The sequence below is a fragment of the Eretmochelys imbricata genome, chromosome 1 (assembly GCF_965152235.1).
Source record: "Eretmochelys imbricata isolate rEreImb1 chromosome 1, rEreImb1.hap1, whole genome shotgun sequence".
NCBI classification, from domain to species: Eukaryota; Metazoa; Chordata; order Testudines; family Cheloniidae; genus Eretmochelys; species Eretmochelys imbricata.
Window position 1 is genome coordinate 113,405,960 of NC_135572.1, and position 18,740 is coordinate 113,424,699.

Genomic DNA, 18,740 nt, shown 5'->3' on the forward strand with positions numbered 1-18,740 from the left:
AACCTCAGTCACTGCACATCCCTCATTCCTTCCTTCCTTCCTTCCTTCCTTCTTTTTATCCTGCATGCTGAATGAGGCTGGGGGCCTGTGTACACAATAGTGTGTGATCCTGTTATTGAAGATTGCTATAAGGGGGTCAAATTAAGGTTGTACAGATAACATTGATTCTGGCATTTCCTAACTTTTGAGTGCTTGACTGCAACCTTAATGATCTTGTAATTTAAAGTACCTCTACGCTGCAGCTGGGAGTGTGTCCCAGCTTGGGTAGGCAGGCATGTGCTAGCTGTGCTTGAGCTAGTGCGCTAAAAATAGCAGTGTATCCAGGGGAAGCATGAGTGGCAGCTTGGGCAGCTGTCCAAGTACAGTACTGTCTAGGTGGCTTTGTATTCATGCAGCTAGCCCCAGCTGCTGCCCATGCTACCCCTGGCTACACTACTATTTTTAGTGCACTAGCTCAAGCAGAGCTAGCGCATCTGTCTTCTCGAGCTGGGAAGCACACTCCTCGCTTGTAATGTAGACATACGCTTTGTTTTTTAATGTCATTTTCTAGGTTTTTAAAAAACCACAGGGAAAAAAACAAAAATCCATGATGTGGAAATCATATTAACCTCCATATGGGTCATCAGCAGGGATGGGATCCACAGCACAGACCTCTACCACTTGAGCCAACTGAGTAACTGGTAGCAATAGTGGACTGTTATCCCGTGTATGGATCAGCCAGTAGAGAGGGATGAGACACTTAATTTGCCATTGGTTTTCATGCTATTTGCTAGACAGCAAAGGAATGTTGAGATACAGAAATCCTGGGTTCAATTTCAGGGTCTGGAGAGGAGTGTCTTCTAGTGGTTAAAGACTCTTCATATATCTTTGCCCTCAGAGCGTCCCTGTCTCCTGGTGCTCCGATCCCACTGCCCTGTCTCCGCTCTCCGCTCTTATTCCCTTCTTGCGTTCCTGACCCTGTTTCCCTGTGCTTCTGTTCACTCTCCTGACTCTTTCCTATCTGCCCTGCCTCCCCTAGTTCCTGCCCCATCCCTCCCTCTGCTACTAATCTCCTTCTCTTTTTCCACCTTATCTATGGCTCTTGTCCCTGTCCTTACCTGTGTTCCTCTCTCCCCAACTGTTATCCCACCATTCTCCAATTTCTGTCCCTGTTCCACCCCATAGTCCTGTCCCACCTCTCCAGCTATTGTCACCGTCGCCCCTGCTTCCATTCTCCCCCCACACCGTCTGCTCCTATCTGCTCCTCCCCAGCTCCTGCCCTTGCCCCATCCTGGTTCCTCTTCTCTACCCACCCTGCTGCATTAGAGGGAAGTGGTTTCCTCCTCATCCTGGCTGCCTGCTTGCCATCAGGTGGAGCACTGAGAACACCGGAGAGACCACCTCTCTGCTCTCAGGTCTGGTGCTGGGTTACACAGTGGCCCTGGGAGAGCAATTGCAGGGAAAGTCCCGCTCAACCCCTTCAGCCGTGGGATAGAGCATGCTCACTTACTTGGTGTGGTGGCACATGTGCAGTCAGGGAGGAGCTGTCAGGGATAGAATCATAGAATATCAGGGTTGGAAGGGACCTCAGAAGATCATCTAGTCCAACCCCCTGCTCAAAGCAGGACCAATCCCCAATTTTTGCCCCAGATCCCTAAATGGCCCCATCAAGGATTGAACTCACAACCCTGGGTTTAGCAGGCCAATGCTCAAACCACTGAGCTATCCCTCCCCGCTCCATGCTCAGTGGAGAGAGCATCTTTGGAGAATTTATCTGCTAAACTCTGACAGTTCTCTACTGAGCACGTACCAACTGAGATATGATAGAGATGTTATTTTGCCAAATTCGGGGGAATTTTCACAGGGATGTCAAAAAGCACATCTCTGGCACAAAGTTAAACCCCTGCAAAATTTCAAGTCCCTGCTCCAAAGTTGGGAGGTGTTAGGGCTTCTCATCAAAACAGTTGTAAGAATATTTTAAACATGACAAAAATTGTATTTTTCCCTCAAGCCAGGTTTCCAGTGAAGTTGGGCAACTTTTGTGTGAACCTGGGCTGATTTATGGTTTTGAGTGCAAAACAGGCAAAACTCAAAAGTTTCACATAGTTTTGACTTGAAATAAATTCCATCTGTTTCATCTCAATTTTTCTTTAACGTTTTTGGGTTTATTCTAACCCCAGAGTTAGAGCAGACTTTATGGACTGAGAACCTATGCAAGTGAAAACAAGAAGGTGACTTGCACAAACTCATGTAAACTAAAATGACTGAGTTTCACACAGCTTTACATGTTGCTAGATTTAAATGGAGATGTCATCCCCTTTGTCATCCCCTCCTAGCAACAAAACTATAGAAATATCTCAGTTGTTTTATGCAGTGTTGTAGCTATATTGGTCTCAGGATATTAGGTAATGTCTTTTATTGGACCAATTTCTGTTATTGAAAGAGATGATCTCTGGGCTTAGCTTTCATATGTCAGTTTGTTAACTCAGTGAAAATCTTTATATATTTATAGTCAAGCTATGAATGATAAAAGAATAGGTTGATAGTGCAACTGCTGATCTGTTTTAATTATGACATCCTGGTAGGGGTATCAAAATTAATGAAGGGCTGATTTTTGTTCTGATGCTTATGACAACAGTATCTGAACTCAAAGTGTGTAATTCAAATACATATTTATTTATTTTACTCTGTAGATATTTCATGGTACTACATGTTACTTATCTCTATCACATGTGTCATTTAATTAGCAATTTAGCATGGGTTTTTCAAAAGCGCATATCACTAACTTCAATGGAAACAGAGTTAGGCCAGTGCTGTATGCTGTTGAAAATCTCACTGTTAAATTACAGATATTTCCCTATCTAAAAATTGAGCATTTGGTCTCTCTCTTAAGGTTTGGAATATCCTGCTGTGGTAGAATTTGCTCCATTCCAAAAGATTTCAAAAAAGAAGCTAAAGAAAAAAGATGCAAAAGCTGGGAGCATTGAGGATGGTAAACCCATTTTCTTGATCTCACGGTGGAAAAGCATTCTGTTTATTGTTAATAAGATACATACGATAAATAGTTTATTAACTTTTTTTTTTCAAAAAATGTTTTCACAGATCCAGAATATAGGAAATTTTTAGAAAGTTACTGTGCCGATGAAGAGAAAATCTGTGCTAATCCTGAGACTCTGTTGGGAGAGATTGAGGCAAAAACAAGGGAACTTATTGGTCTGTTTTGTTGACTTTTTTCCTCATTATTGATCATTTAAAAATATGCTTTTTCATATTTTTGGGATACTACCAGCAGGATCTCTCCCATTCAGCCTGGCAGTGGTTGAGAGTATATTTATATTCTCATTCTCCATTGGAGTAATGCCTACAGCCACCTCATGTGGCACGCTTCTGCATGTATGGAACTCACATGTTCTGTATATACAGTGGCTTCAGAAACTGGTCCTTAGTATTTATAAAGGAATAGTCTATGAGTTTATTGTTGAAAGATGGTAGAAGGGCAAAAAATGATAACCCGAAATGAAAGAACGGATAAGATCCTCAATACTGTACTCAAGCTCTTTCATGATCTTGGGTGCCTGCCAGGTGAAAGGTGAAATACCCTATCAAGATCATCTGGGGGCAGCCTCAAAAATAAACCTTGAACTAAACCTTGTTTATATAGGCAGAATGACTTTCACATTTTCCAGCAGGATCTGTATCCATCAGATCAAACTTGAGTTCTTCAGGATTAAAGTATATTGGGTTTCATTCTTCAGGTTTCAACCATGTGAACATTATTAATAATACATATATTTACATAGTTCACGGGGTACGGCAAAGCAAAAAAACAATTTATGTATTTATGCCCTTTCCTGCTCCATTACTATATAAAAATAGTCTAATTTTTTCCCTTTGGCAATTCAGCTTTAAAAAAAACCAAAAAAACAAAACAAAACACTGTTGGATTTACTTTAGAGATTAGCCTTTTGATTAGTACTTTTCACTGCTATGCTGAAAACCCAGATTTAATTCTCACCCTTAGTTTCTGGTCCTAGGAAGGGGTAGTTGTTAAGTAATGCGAGGTATTCCTAATCCTTAGCACCACAGGAAAATCCAAGAGTGCAGATCAAATCTGGATCTCCTGCATGGCACTAACCATTTAGCTAGTCGCTAGAGTCAGGCCAGCAGGTTTTTTGGGGACATGGGGGAGGGTTGTTTTTTTGATAGGTGAACTGCCAAAGGAAAAATGAAGCTGTTTTTACAGAGTATAGAGGAGCAGGAAAGGGTATAAGCACAAATTTTAAGTAAAAGTGTTGCAGGCGTTGTCCTCTAGTGATTTAAGGAGTATTAATGATAGACACAAAGGGAACCAGTCCTCTTTAGTCCTCAGCTGAAAGGAGAGTGACTGATGACAGCCCTTGCTTTGATTGAGGCTCAATAAAAATGGGAAGCTACACCCCCCAGGACACCGACACAGACAGAGAGAGGACCTGGGGCAGGAAAGGACCATTTTTATTCAAAACTTGCAATTCTGATTAAAAATAAGCTTTATTTTTTTCACAAACCCTCTAGTAATATTATTATTTTATACTGCATACTATAACTATTTCAAAATATTTTTTAATCTTGACAATACTGGCATTTTTCAGATGGCCAGCCAAATAAAGTCTTTGCAGGATAACATGATATATGTGTCCACATCTCCAAGGGACTGCATACAGAACATATGGTTGTCCACTGGCTGTTATAATCAATTAGGAGAAATTTAGCTGTACACCGTTCCCGTATTTGGATATATAAAAATAACCAATATATTTTGATCACTACTGTTTCTTAAATTGCCCATACTTTCCCCCCTCCTCATACGTCCCCCCGGCACTCTCACTGCAGCAGTGGCATTGACGCTTGCTTGTGTAGTAGGTGTGTGAGTTAACAATTGGCAAAGGGATATTTGGAGCTCAGCAAAGGGTAAGGATAAATTAGAGAAGAGGTGGAAAGAATATTACTAAGGACACTAAATAAATCTGTCATCAACAAAGCTTGAATGTGTGTGACTGTTATAGATGTGGAGTTCCTCAAGAATATGTATCCTTACTTGACCGGAAGCTTTCCCTAGATATTTCACAGCAATGTGAAAATGAGCTTCCCAGTATCTTAATAAAGATTTTCTAACTTCAAATTATTCCAGCTATTAATGAAAAAGGGGTAGCCTTAGAGTTGCAAGTGTAGTGTTGACAGTATCTCAGTTGAGGGAGGTTCTACAGAATGGCTTTTTAATGTTTTGTTTCTATGAAATCAATTCACAATAGATCAAATTAAATTGTCCTATGTTTATTTTGCTTTATTTTTTTCAAATACTGTATTGTTGTTTGATAAAACATGGTTGCAATTTCAATGTCAAAACCAAGAAAAAACTTATTCCGTGAATATCACAGCTCTAGTTGAATTGTACAAGGGCCCAGCTATGCCTTCAGAAACAAGGGTGTAACTCTCATTGAAGTCAGTGAAAGATATGGCCATGTATTAGAGAGCAGAACTGGGCCTCAAATTCTCAAAGGGCTTTTGTGTGCCTCCAGGTCATGTTAGATCAAATGAGCATGTTTGATAACTCAGCTCAGATACTCTAGCTCATCAGTTTCAGGGTGACAGAGTAATGTAATACAGAATTCAAAAGCAGAATTTCTTTAACAAAATTAAGGTAGGTTCATCCTTCTGTCTATGTTTTTAGGGAAGAAAGAAAAAATTAAAAGCTGTTGCTTGCATAGAGATCCCTTTTTTGTTTTCATTTTTCAGCTGATTTCTTTTTAAGAGTTCGTTCATGTTTTTAAAAAAGTGTCTAAATTGCACTCACGATTTTGTAAATAAATAATTTAGTAACAGTTACACTGTAATTAGTAATGTCTACATTCACATATTTTCGGGACATAAATTTAGGCCAGGTTTAGGCCATGTTGTTTTAAATTTTAAAGGTTAGATAAATGAAACCATAGCGTCAAGGAAATATCCTTTTCCAACTCTGTTTTATTATGGCTTCAAAATTATATCATGCACACTAATGGCCATTCCATCCCTCCCTCCCTCCTTTCCCCTTTGTGTTTGCTTTTCTTCCTTTGGATTCAGTGAGAGCCCTGTACATGCATCCAAGAACAGTCCTTAGTCCTAAATATTGTACAATATTATAATTCTGTTCCTGCACATCTAAAACTGACAGAGGATCTCAAACATTTTTGTAGCTACTTATGCCTATAAGTATACTGTTTCAAGTTTCAACCCACAATTAATTTTATGACTGGGTGAAAATTCAGAGTTGTAATTGGAGGTGGCATGCAAGCTGCAAAGTTTGGATCTAGCTAAACATTTTTGTAAAGTTTGGGAATGTTCCGATGTAGGGTTTTACTTTGGGTTTATCTCTAGTAAAAATGGAAAAAGTGTCAGATCCATATAATAAGAAAGACAGTTTGACGTAGTACATACTGGGACTCAGGAGAGCTGAGTTCTTTTCTTGATTCTGCTATTGCCTGCTGTGTTACCTTAGACTAGTCATTTCATCTCTATGTGCCGCATTTTCCCCATCAGGAAAATGAGGATGTTGATACTACCTTTGTAAATGCTTTGAGGTCTGTGGATGAAAAGTGCTATATATGACCATGGTGATGGTAATATAAGAATAGCTGGACAGCCAGGTGCTGGTGTACCAATGTTAAAATTTAGGAATAAATTTTGAACATATTTGTTTCCTTTTCGTAAATAATATTTTGGTGAACAGCAGGAAAAATGTCTTTCCTGAAAATTAAAGTATATGGTTATAATTCAAACATTAAATAATCACAGAAAATATCTCTGGCTCTCTTACTTCTAGGGTCCTTAATGATGAAGAGCCAGGGATCCTTTCTGAATGGAGAGATGGGAGCACTTTCCAACATATATACACCACTTGAAACAAAGTGTTATATATCACCTAGCTCCCTTACAGTTAAAGCTTAAAATAAAGGGCAAGTAGTTATAGTAAAGAAACAAGTACATATTTTAGGAGTTGAACACTACATCACAAATTTTTTGTATTTTAGCTAGAAGAACAACACCTCTTTTGGAATATATTAAAAATAGAAAATTAGAAAAGCAGGTAGGTCCAGACTTTTGACTGAAGCTCAACTTTTATGTTTCAAGTATGTTTTGCATTTGAAAAATTTTATATAAAAAATGTTGTAATTCTTCAGAGGATACGTGAAGAAAAAAGGGAAGAACGAAGAAGGAGAGAGTTAGAAAAGAAACGTCTGCGAGAAGAAGAGAAAAGAAAGCGCAGAGAAGAAGAAAGACGTAAAAGAAAAGAAGCAGAGAAGCAAAAGAAAATTGCTGAAAAAGAAATAAGAATCAAGGTACTTTTAAGGAAAATATAAAATTATTCTTCATTTGAAACTATACAGAATTTATTTTCCTGTCTCCCACTTACTTCCAAAGTACTCATATCAGTTGGGAAGAATAAAGGAAGATCTAACTCAGGTCCCATGATTAGAAATTTGTCAAGGCAGGGACAATTGGGATTATAGGATTTTTTAATATCCCTTTTTTTGAACTACAGTTTTTCTGATTTTGTTCCTCTAACTTTGCTTTTTGCTCATATTGTAGCTATGTTGAGGAGTCCCAGCATGAAGGTTGAAAGACTTCTGGATTACTGCAGTAATTTTCCGCGACAGAGTGCTTGTGCTTGCAATATGCCACACGTTTTTTTCTGTTATCCATGACCTCAGAGTTCTTTACCACCTCTTGTTGACCAGGGGCCAGATTAATCTGTGGTGTAACTCCATTGGCGTCAGTGGAGTTACACCTTGGATGAGTTTGGCCAGAACCCCCACTAATCTAAAATCTGAGTTTCCCCCTTGACAGCGGAATGATCCGTTTGTGGATCCATTAGCTTTGCCCTCTGAAACACTCTTTAGACCAGTGGTTCCCAAACTTGTTCCGCCGCTTGTGCAGGGAAAGTCCCTGGCGGGCCAGGCCGGTTTGTTTACCTGCCGCGTCCGCAGGTTTGGCCGATCGCGGCTCCCAGTAGCCGCGGTTCACTGCTCCAGGCCAATGGGAGCTGCTGGAAGTGGTGGCCAGTACGTCCCTCGGCCCGTGCCAAGAACGGGCATTCACATATCACTGTTGTATCCGGCGTTGCAAGATATTTACGTGCCAGATGCATTAAGGATTCATGTGTCCCTTCATGCTTCAAACACCATTCCAGGGGACATGCGTCCATGCTGATGATGGGTTCTGCTCGATAACAATCCAAAGCAGTGTGGACCAACACATGCTCATTTTCATTATCTGAGTCAGATGCCACCAGCAGAAGGTTGATTTTCTTTTATGGTGGTTCAGGTTCGTAGTTTCCACGTTGGAGTGTTGCTCTTTTAAGACTTCTGAAAGGATGCTTCATACCTCATCCCTCTCAGATTTTGGACGGCACTTCAGATTCTTAAACCTTGGGTCGGGTGCTATAGCTATCTTTAGAAATCTCACATTGATACCTTCTTCACATTTTGTGAAATCTGCAGTGAAAGTGTTCTTAAAATGAACAACATGTGCTGGGTTATCATCTGAGACTGCTATAACATGAAATATATGGCAGAATGCGGGTAAAACAGAGCGGGGACATACAGTTCTCCCCAAGGAGTTCAGTCACAAATTTAATTAATGCATTATTTTTTTAACAAGCGTCATCAGCATGGAAGCATTTCCTCTGGAATAGTGGCCGAAGCATGAAGGGGCATATGAATGTTTAGCATATATAGCACGTAAATACCTTGCAATGCCGGCTACAGATGTGCCACGCAAATAAATGCCTGTTCTCACTTTCTGGTGACATTGTAAATAAGAAGGGGGCAGTATTATCTCCTGTAAATGTAAACAAACTTGTTTGTCTTAGCGATTGGCTGAACAAGAAGTAGGACTGAGTGGTCTTGTAGACTCTAAAGTTTTACATTGTTTTGTTTTTGAGTGCAGTTATATAACCAAAAAAAAATCTACATTTGTAAGTTGCATTTTCACAACAAAGAGATTGCACTACAGTAGTTGAATGGGGTGAATTGAAAAATACTATTTCTTTTATCATTTTTACAGTGCAAATATTTGTAATAAAAATAATATACACTTTGATTTCAATTACAACACAGAATACAATATATATGAAAATGTAGAAAAACATTCAAAATGTTTAATAAATTTCAATTGGTTTAATAGTGTGATTAAAACTGTGATTAATCGTTATTAATTTTTTTTAATTGTGATTAATTTTTTGAGTTAATCGCATGAGTTAACTGCGATTAATCAACAGCCCTATTTATTTCCGATATAAAATCGATATTATTATTATATTTTATTATATTGGGTCTCTTTCTAAAAAAATTATTTTAATATAAGTTTATTTTCACATAACTCTCAACATGAGTTATGGTCTCGTTAACTACATGGTATTCAGCAAAAAGAATGAATGAAATATTGCACCCAATATGACTAACACAACTGATATTAGATTCCAATTGTAAGCAGAGGAATTAGGGACGTATAATAGACTTTACATGTACTGAAAAGATATTTTTAAGTTTAATTGTATGAACTTACATATGTTGACTTACAGCTCTCCATAGTAGTACAATATTCTGATTTAACATAAGTATACAAATAACTTACGATTGTACCAGTATTTTGTATTTTTCTTTAAGATAAAAATAAAAAAAATAGTTAAGAAACATACATTACAACAATTAGGGCCTAAAACTGTAACACCAAAGGTGTGGTTACCAAATTGCACTGTTCTTTCCAATACATGTCTCAGATTAATAGATAATGGCTACATCCATATTTTATGCTATTAATCAGTCCAGTCATGAAAAGCCTTATTTCTAAGAATTAAAGGTAATGGGAAGAACTAGTCACATGACTAAGGTTTGCAGGATTGGGACCAAAGTTTATAGGGTGCTTTGAAGACATAACTTGGTATATAATTAATAATATGCATGTTTGGGCAACAAGACAAGAAACACATTCTTCATCTTCACATGCCAAGAAAAGGAAAATCACTATCCACTCCAAAATGTGTTGTGCAAAAGTAATTCAATATTACTCATATCTATGACAATAGAGTTTTGAAAGGTAGTTTCACCACCAAAGGACCAGGAAAATATTCTCTATTTTACAAGTAACTTGGGAAGTCATAAGAGGAATGTCACCATGTTGGATATTAGACAGACAAGTTGGGTGAGGTAATATCTTTTATTGTACCAACTTCTGTAAGGGAAAGAGACCCGCTTTCAAGTTTACACACAGCTCTTTTCATGTCTGGGAAACATCCTCAGAGTGTCACAGTTAAATATAAGGTGAAACAGATTGTATAGCATAAGTAGTTAACACGTATTTCAAGAGGACCATTCAAGGTGAAGTGCCCTGTTACCTCCCCTGCGGTCATATGGGGGAAAGGGTGGGATGTGTGGGAGGTTGTTAGCGGGTTATAGATTGTTGTAATAAGCCATAAATCCAATGTCTTTATTCAGGCCATGATTTTTAGTGTCTACCAAAGTTATGAATTTAAGCTCCAAGGCTTGTCTTCTGAAAGTGTTGTGCGAGTTTCCTTTGAGGATGGCAGCTGGTAGGCCAGATATAGAGTGATTGCTTTGTGAAAAGTGTTCACTCACAGATGATACGGTGTTTTTGTCTTTTATCATTTTCCTGTGCGAGTTCATTTGAGAGCATAGTGATTGGTTTCACCCACATAGTTGTTACTGGGGGCAATATATACTAACTAGAATGTCTCAAGCTGCTCATGTGTTGCCAGATTTTGTAAATTATCTAGAGAAGTGAAGGGTGATCCTGCTTTCTTTGAAGTATTATGGCAGTTTTGCCATTGATTTCAATGATAGTAAGATCGGGCCCTCTCAGGGTATGATTTAGACACATACAGTCTTTTGCCTGTCTCTGAGCTACACTGTAATTATTTATAGCTAATACCTAGGAGAAGAAAGTGGGTAAGCATGCATTCTCCAGGTTTTTTTTTATGAAGTCCTATTTTAAAGGTTGCAGCTGCATGATTTGTATTGTACTCTAGTTATCCATTAATATAAGTAAACTTTTAAATGTCTATTTTAATGTTGTGCTTTGCAAAAAAATGAAATCACTAAAATAAAATCTGAATGAAATAGGTTTTGCAAATTAGCACCAGCTAGTATACATTAGTATATTACAATAAGAAGTCGTTGAAATGTCTAAGGGTGCATAAACACTTATATCTTAATATAAACATTATTTCATAGCTTCTTAAAAAGCCTGAAAAGGGAGATGACCTGGCCAGTGAAATGAATAAGGAAAAAGGAGAAGAAGCTGATATTGAAGAAAGCAAATGGGAAAAATCACCTGGATCCGGGAGTATAAAATCCAAGCCATTGGAGGGCTCACCAAAGGAACTTAAGGAAAAGTAAGTACTGTTTATCTGGTAAGGTTGCAACTTGGATCCTTGGATTTTGAGGTCTTAGGTGGTACTTAAGTGATGCATTGTCCTTGTGCTGGTTCTCATCACAGGGATGGATTTTGCTCTGTGAACGTGGCCATCTACATCTTTTTCTCTAAGTTTTCCTATTTGTAAAATGGATGTAGTAACAACTTACCTCCCTGAAAGGGATATTGCAAGGCATAAGTAATTAATGTCTGTACAGTGCTTTTGAGATCCCTGGTTAAAAGGTGCTCTGTAAGTATGAAACATCATTGATAGTCCATTGGTATTTCACTAAAGTGTTCAAGTGCTTGTCAGTATTGCTGGAAAGGCCTAAAAGGCAGGCTCAGCTCCATCTTCACACAGCAGAATATTTTTAGTTCCACTGAAATGGATAGACAGGAAGGTTTGCTTGTTATATAATAGCAATAGTATTCATGACACACTAATATTCTCCACTTCATTTTGTTGCATAATCAAATACAAAAGCCTTCATTTCTTCCTATAATTTTAGTGCTATGAAACAATCATATATTTAACCTTAATGAGAGTTATGCCATTCATTCAAAGGAGCATGTACTTCAAAACATCTTAGCAATGCACTGATAAATTTGCAGTTTTGACTTCTTCATAGTTCTTAAATGAATGAGGGCATTCCACAGAGTAAACTGCGAATGGTCTTTCATACCAGCTGTTAGGTATTTTAATATTATAAAGATCTGCTTTTGAGCCTTCTGAAATATTTACATAGAAACTTAAGCTGAAATTAATGATAGAGTGCAAATTCCTCTGATCCAATTTGAATCAAAGGAAAATGTAATGCTTGGCAGGACAAGCTAACCTCATGTCATTGTAACAATTTGACAGATATATTTATTATTTTTTTATCTGACAATAGGCATTTTCATGAGTATTTAATAGCTTTAGAAATACATTTCTTCATGCACCATTCAACAGAAAGAATTCATATTTTGTGATTCCTCTTTACTGATTATTAACTTCCAACTTCTGCAAAAACCACAGAGGTCCTCCATGGCCAGTTCTGCAAATTCAGAGCTGCAGGGGCTTGAACCCCAGCTACAGCCCCTCTTGAGAGTGGTCAGTCAGTGGATCTGTGACATTTCTGTGACCTCTCTCACCCCAATCTCTGCAGCAGCCCAGAAGGAGCAGCTGTGTAGCTGGGCTTCACAGCAGGTAGTGGGATGAGCACCTTCCAGTGTTGCCAACTCTTGGGTTTTTTTTCATGAATGATGGGATTTCAGATAGGGGTGGAGCTTGTCTTATGATGAAGCAGAAAGCTCCAGTCTCCTCACAAAATGCAGCTCTGCAGAAGCTCTCCTTTCCGTTTGCTGTTTTTGCAGGAGGGGAGAGGAGAGGAGGCAGCAAAAAGCTCAGCAGCCCATTGCAGCTTGACCACCTCCTCTCCCTTCCCCTACTGTGAGCAATTGGGATCTCATCCCCACTCCTCCTGCAACACCTAGCCTGGAAAGGGGCAGAGAAGGGCGAGGAGCCCCTGGAGCTGCCCCTCCAGCCTGGAAGGGGGACAGGGGACCCTGTGTCAGCCTCCACCCCAGGCCTGGGAGAAGTGGGTGAAGAACTTAAGAGGAGCAGAGGTGAGGCTGGTGATGGGAGGGAACTGAACTGGGAGAGGCTGAACTGATGGTGGAGGCTGGGGAATTGTGCTCTGGGGCTAGTTCTGAACTGACTGTGGAGGCTGGGGGACTGAACTGAGGAGGTGAAGACTGATGGGGGCTGACCTGGCGGGGGAAGGGTTGATGCAGGAGCTGAACTATTGGGGGTGAGGGCTTGGTGGGAACAGAACTGATGGGAAGATTCGGAGACAGAATTAATTGCTGGGCAGGGGACTGGAAGCTGTAGGTGTCAAAATCACCTTACCCAAAAATCTGGGAGAGTGAGCAACACTGAATGTCACATACACATACAGGAATGGGTAGGGAGAGCTCAATCATCAAAAGACAAACCAAAAAACTACAGTATAATCTTTTTAAAGAAAACTCAGGATTTTTGGGGGGGGTCTGACTCATAATATTTTGATCTCTTGCGGTTGGCAATGCTGCACCTCTTACAAATATTTCCAGCATTTTGTGCTTCATTGCAAGTAGGTTACAGAGCAGGATTGACCCCTAAGACAGACATATCGCTAAGGTTTATATGCTAGGAGAGATCATTGAAATTTTACACTTCTGCAGTGCTTTTCAACAAAGGGTCTCAGAGTGCTTTGCAAGCATGAAAAAATGAGTCTCGGAACATTCGTATGGAGGTAAGCCACTATTAAATCTATTTTACAGATGGACAAACTGGATCAGAGAGAGCTTAAGGTGTCACAGTCAGTCAGAAGAGTGAAAATTAAATTCTAGAAGTCTTGACTCCCACTTCCCTGCTCTAGTCTAATAACATATGTATTACTCTGTCCCACATGGTAGTCTTCTAAAGTTTTCTATCGAGCAGTATGCAGGGAAGTGCAAATGTAACTTTACCACTTGTATTTTTAGGGATGTACTTCTTGGAGATGCAGAGCAAGAAATGTTCTTGTAACGGCAAATAGAATAGTAAAGAGAATTTGTTCAATGATTAGAAAATACAAATGTTGAACTAACTAGCTTAAGAAATGGTACATCATTAACATCCTACATGTTTTAATAATTCCTAGCTCTGATGTAGCACTTTTCATCCATTGATCTCAAAGCTCTTTACAAAGTAGGTGAATGTCATTATCCTTGTTTTATAGATGGGGAAACAGAGGCTCAGAGAGATGAAAATTATTTTCCCCACGTTACTCAGCAGAAATAGAACTCTGTCGCCTGAGTCCCAGTCTAGTGCTCTATCAAGGCCCTTCATTTTTTAATTTAAATTTTAATTTACTGAAAAATCCCCTGGTTTCACTAAAGTTATTATTCATTTTTTTACCAATTTTCACCTGGTTTTTGGACCACTCAAGTACATAAAAATACTAACTGTTAAGAAAATCCAATACTTTACATTAGGTAGATGTGTTTATGTTAATAATAAATTAATCTAAATGTGAGGGTGTCTGTTAAAGTAAGGCAGGGTAGTGGACTATACACACTCATGTATGTGCACGCATATATCTGTACTCTAGTCCTAAAAAAGGAAGTGCTGGAACTCCCTAGATGTGGCTCCCTGCTTCGGAACAAGAGCTGGTGGCTCAGTAACCTGGGAAGCCATCTCTCTTTCTGAAGTAGGAGCCAGATCAGAAATACTCTTACTTTTCTCTTTTTGTTGTTGTTTTTTTTCTGTCCTCCCATCCCCGAATATTAATACTGATATTTACCCAGAAAACTGTGCTCAGATTTTTTGCACCAATTTTCACCTGTTTTGTAATTTTTGCAATAAACACTGATAAATTCCTGGGAAATTTTAAACAAAATAAAAACCAAAAATGAAGGGCCTTGTCTATCAAGAAGGCCGCACTGCCTCCTTATTATTATCTTTGGTAAAGGTTTCAGATATCTGGTTCAATCCTCTAAGGTGCTGAGCATCTCTTGAGAGATAATAAAAGTCTTACCTCCTGCTGCTTACTAGGAATTGAGGGCACTCAGCAGCTCTCAGCAGATACTCAGCATCTTGCAGGATTAAATCTATTATTTGAGAATAAGGCTTGTATTGCAGGGCTGGAGCTACAGGCACCAACTCTCCAACGTGCCGGGGGAGGGGGGTGCTCACTGCTCAACCCCTGACTCTGCCACAGGCCCTGCCCCCACTCCACCCCTTCCCCCAAGGCCCTCTCCTTCCTGCCCCGTTCCCTGAGCCTGCCACACCCTCAGTCCTCCCCCTCCCCCCAGAGCCACTTGCATGCTGCAGGAGGCATGGGGAAGGAGGGGGAGGCGCTGATCAGCAGGGCTGCTGGAAGGCGGAGGGAGCTGATGGCGGGCTGCGGATGTATTACTGTGGCTCTTTGGCAATGTACATAGGTAAATTCTGGCTCCTTCTCAGGTGCAGGTTGGCCACCCCTGGCTTGTATGTCTTAATCCTTTGGCAGAGCAACATAACATTTACAACAGACCCTTTATGTGTGCATTAATTTAGTGTTTCAGGTGTAACGCAGCATTCTTCAGGCTGTGCAGGTATAGTACATTTTACCTTTTTCTTTCTGAGTGCTTTTTAAATTGTGATGAATGGTGCCGTTTGCCAAGTAATTGGCTATGATCTACTTCAGTTGATTCAGCGTGGTAGCTGTGTTAGTCTGTATCAGCAAAAACAATGAGGAGTCCTTGTGGCACCTTAGAGACTAACAAATTTATTTGGGCATAAGCTTTTGTGGGCTAAAACCGACTTTATGAGATGCCTGGAGTAGAAAATACAGTAGAGAGGTATAAATACACAGCATATGAAGAGATGGGAGTTGCCGCACCAAGTGGGGGGGTCAGTGCGAACGAGCCAATTCAATTAAGATGGAAGTGGGCTATTCTCAACAGTTGACAAGAAGGGAGGAAAAATCACTTTTGTAGTGCTAATGAGTTCAATGTAATAAAGTATCAGAGGGGTATCCGTGTTAGTCTGGATCTGTAAAGGTGGCAAAGAGTCCTGTGGCTACTGGATCATCCGATGAAGTGGGTATTCACCCACTAAAGCTTATCCTCCAGTACATCTGTTAGTCTATAAGGTGCCACAGGACTCTTTGCCACTTTTAATGTAATCAAGGTGGCCCATTTCAAACAGTTGACAAGAAGGTGTGAGTATCAGTAGGGGGAAAATTAGTTTTTGTAGTGACCCGTCCACTCCCAGTCTTTATTCAGGCCTAATTTGATGGTGTCCAGTTTGCAAATTAATTCCAGTTCTGAAGATTCTCATTGGAGTCTGTTTTTGTTCACTCTACACCTGATGTGCTGGGACTACCTCTGAGCCCATTTTCCCTGGCAGCTTGGGACTTCAGTAGCCTGTCTTGTTGAGCCAGACACTCTAACCTGCTGCAAACACAGACCAAGATCTGAACCACGTCCCCCAAAAGCCGCAGACTTAACTGAAAACAGCTTAAGAAGTGCTCCTGTCTCTGGCACCCGGATACCCAATTCCCAATGGGATCCAAACCCCAAATAAATCCGTTTTACTCTGTATAAAGCTTATACAGGGTAAACTCATACATTGTCCACCCTCTATAATACTGATTGAGAGATATGCACAGCTGTTTGCTCCCCCAGGAATTAATTACTTACTCTGGGTTAATTTATAAGCAAAAGTGATGTTATTAAATATAAAAAGTAGGATTTAAGTGGTTCCAAGTAATAACAGACAGAACAAAGTAAGTCACCAAGTAAAATAAAGCAAAACACGCAAGTCTAAGCCTAATACATTTAAGAAACTGGTTACAGATGAAATCTCACCCTTAAAGATGTTTCAGTAACCTTCTTTCACAGACTGGACTCCTTCCTAGTCTGGACCCAATCCTTTCCTCTGGTACAGTTTGTTAGTTCCAACAGGCATCTTAGGTGAAAAGCAGGGGATTTCACATGACTGCAGCCTCCTTTGTTCTGGTCCACCCCCTTTTATAGCTTTGGCACAAGGCAGGAATGTTTTGTCTCTCTGGGTCCCTACCCCTCCTTCTAAATGGAAAAGCACCAGGTTTAAGATGGATTCCAGTACCAGGTGTCATGATCACATGTCCTGTGAGACCTCAAGCCTTCATTCTTCCTGGCCTGCCTCACAGGAAGGCTTGCAAGTAAACAGAGCCATCTACAGTCAATTTTCCTGGTTAATGGGAGCCATCAAGATTCCAGGCTACCATTAATGGCCCACACTTTGCATAATTACAATAGGACTTCAGAGTTATATTTTATATTTCTAGTTTCAGATACAATAATGATACATTTATACAAATAGGATGAACATACTCAGCTTTGTAATGATACCTTACAAGAGACCTTTTGCATGAAGCATATTCCAGTTACAGTATATTCACACTCATTAGCATATTTTCAAAAATATCATATCGAGTGCAACATCACAACCTGCTCCTTACAATGGATTCTTTACAAAGCTACACCAGCCACTACTGAGCTTGAATTTGCTCTCCCCATCTGCTGCCATCCTATGAGCCATCTTCAGGCAAATCCACCCTGCCAACTTCATTCCTGCGGCATTTCTAATTGAGGCTTTCTCTGTGGTTGGTAATGGGCAGAGTAGGAAGCAGGGTGCCAAGTAGATTCTGCAGGAGCTAACCCAAAAGTGTTCTTCCAGCTTATGGTAAGGGTCATGCAGATTGAAGTGTTCTCCCAAACTTTATTGGGAGTTCAGGCTCTTCATGGAGTTAGTGCCTACAGTTACACATTTTCACTTAAAAGCTGAAAAGGTAGAGGAAAACTAAATAGGCATGATTAGTCAGATCCTGGAGAGCTAAAGTAATATTTACTGGTAATATACATATTTAGAAGTATATGCCACTGTTTTAATATTTCTGTAATTGGGAAAGGTTCTGGTATGACCCAGTGAGAGCTGCCATTTTCCTTCCACTCAGGAAGTGTAATATGCTGACACAGGGCCCAGTCCTGCGAACTGCTGAGCAACCTCAATTAACATTGACTTTCTATTGCTGGTACTCAGCAATTTGCAGGTGTGGCTCCCCCCCTTTTTTAAATAAAGGAAGTGCCAATCAGCAGATAATTACATGGCAGAGGCTGAAGACTTTCACTGTTTCTTGACTTACAAGGAAAAAATGATGTGGAAAACAGAAGAATTGTCATATTCAACAAAGTTAATGAACAAACAGGTGCTAATAAACAATAATAAAAAAGTGACAAATCTCCAGACTCATCCATTTTGTCTGCTGATTAGCATTTCCTTTGTCACAAGCTAAAATGTCAGTGGCTGGCAAAATTGTATATTCCTGTTTAAATTTGAATTACTTTTTATTTCATATAATAAAAGTTTGAAATAACTACTGTGTATTTACTCTTTTTTATAATTAGATGAAATTATTCTGCAATCTTTTCCATACTGTTTTATGAGGGAGCTATCTGATTATTGAACAAGAGCAATGAGATGAATAAAAGTGCAGAGAACTGTATCATCTTAACAGCAAAATGTTGCAAACAGTTTATTTATAATATAAATTACTTAGTACATAATATAAATTAAGTACCATGTTGTGAAAAGATCATGTTTTTGCACCTAAATAAAAATGCAATAGTGGGGCTACATCACCTAGGCACACAAATGTAAGTGAAGGCTGGAGCAGCAGCATTAACTCTGACTGGTTTAATGCCTTCCATCTGTTGCAAGGGCTGTGAATAATTTCTGTTAAATGGAGCCAAAAAATTAAGGCCTTGAGCCTGCAAGTTAC

General features: G+C 39.6%; 1 protein-coding gene across 1 annotated transcript in view; it reads left to right on the forward strand.

Annotated features, from left to right (window-relative positions):
- The window catches only part of UPF3A (UPF3A regulator of nonsense mediated mRNA decay), a 46,866-nt gene that overhangs the window by 18,958 nt on the left and 9,168 nt on the right, over window positions 1-18,740 (forward strand). The window contains exons 4-8 of the mRNA XM_077807081.1: window positions 2,873-2,971; window positions 3,082-3,192; window positions 7,026-7,081; window positions 7,176-7,334; window positions 11,247-11,407. Of these exons, the coding sequence (XP_077663207.1) occupies window positions 2,873-2,971; window positions 3,082-3,192; window positions 7,026-7,081; window positions 7,176-7,334; window positions 11,247-11,407 (586 nt within the window). The remainder of the gene's footprint in view (window positions 1-2,872; window positions 2,972-3,081; window positions 3,193-7,025; window positions 7,082-7,175; window positions 7,335-11,246; window positions 11,408-18,740) is intronic.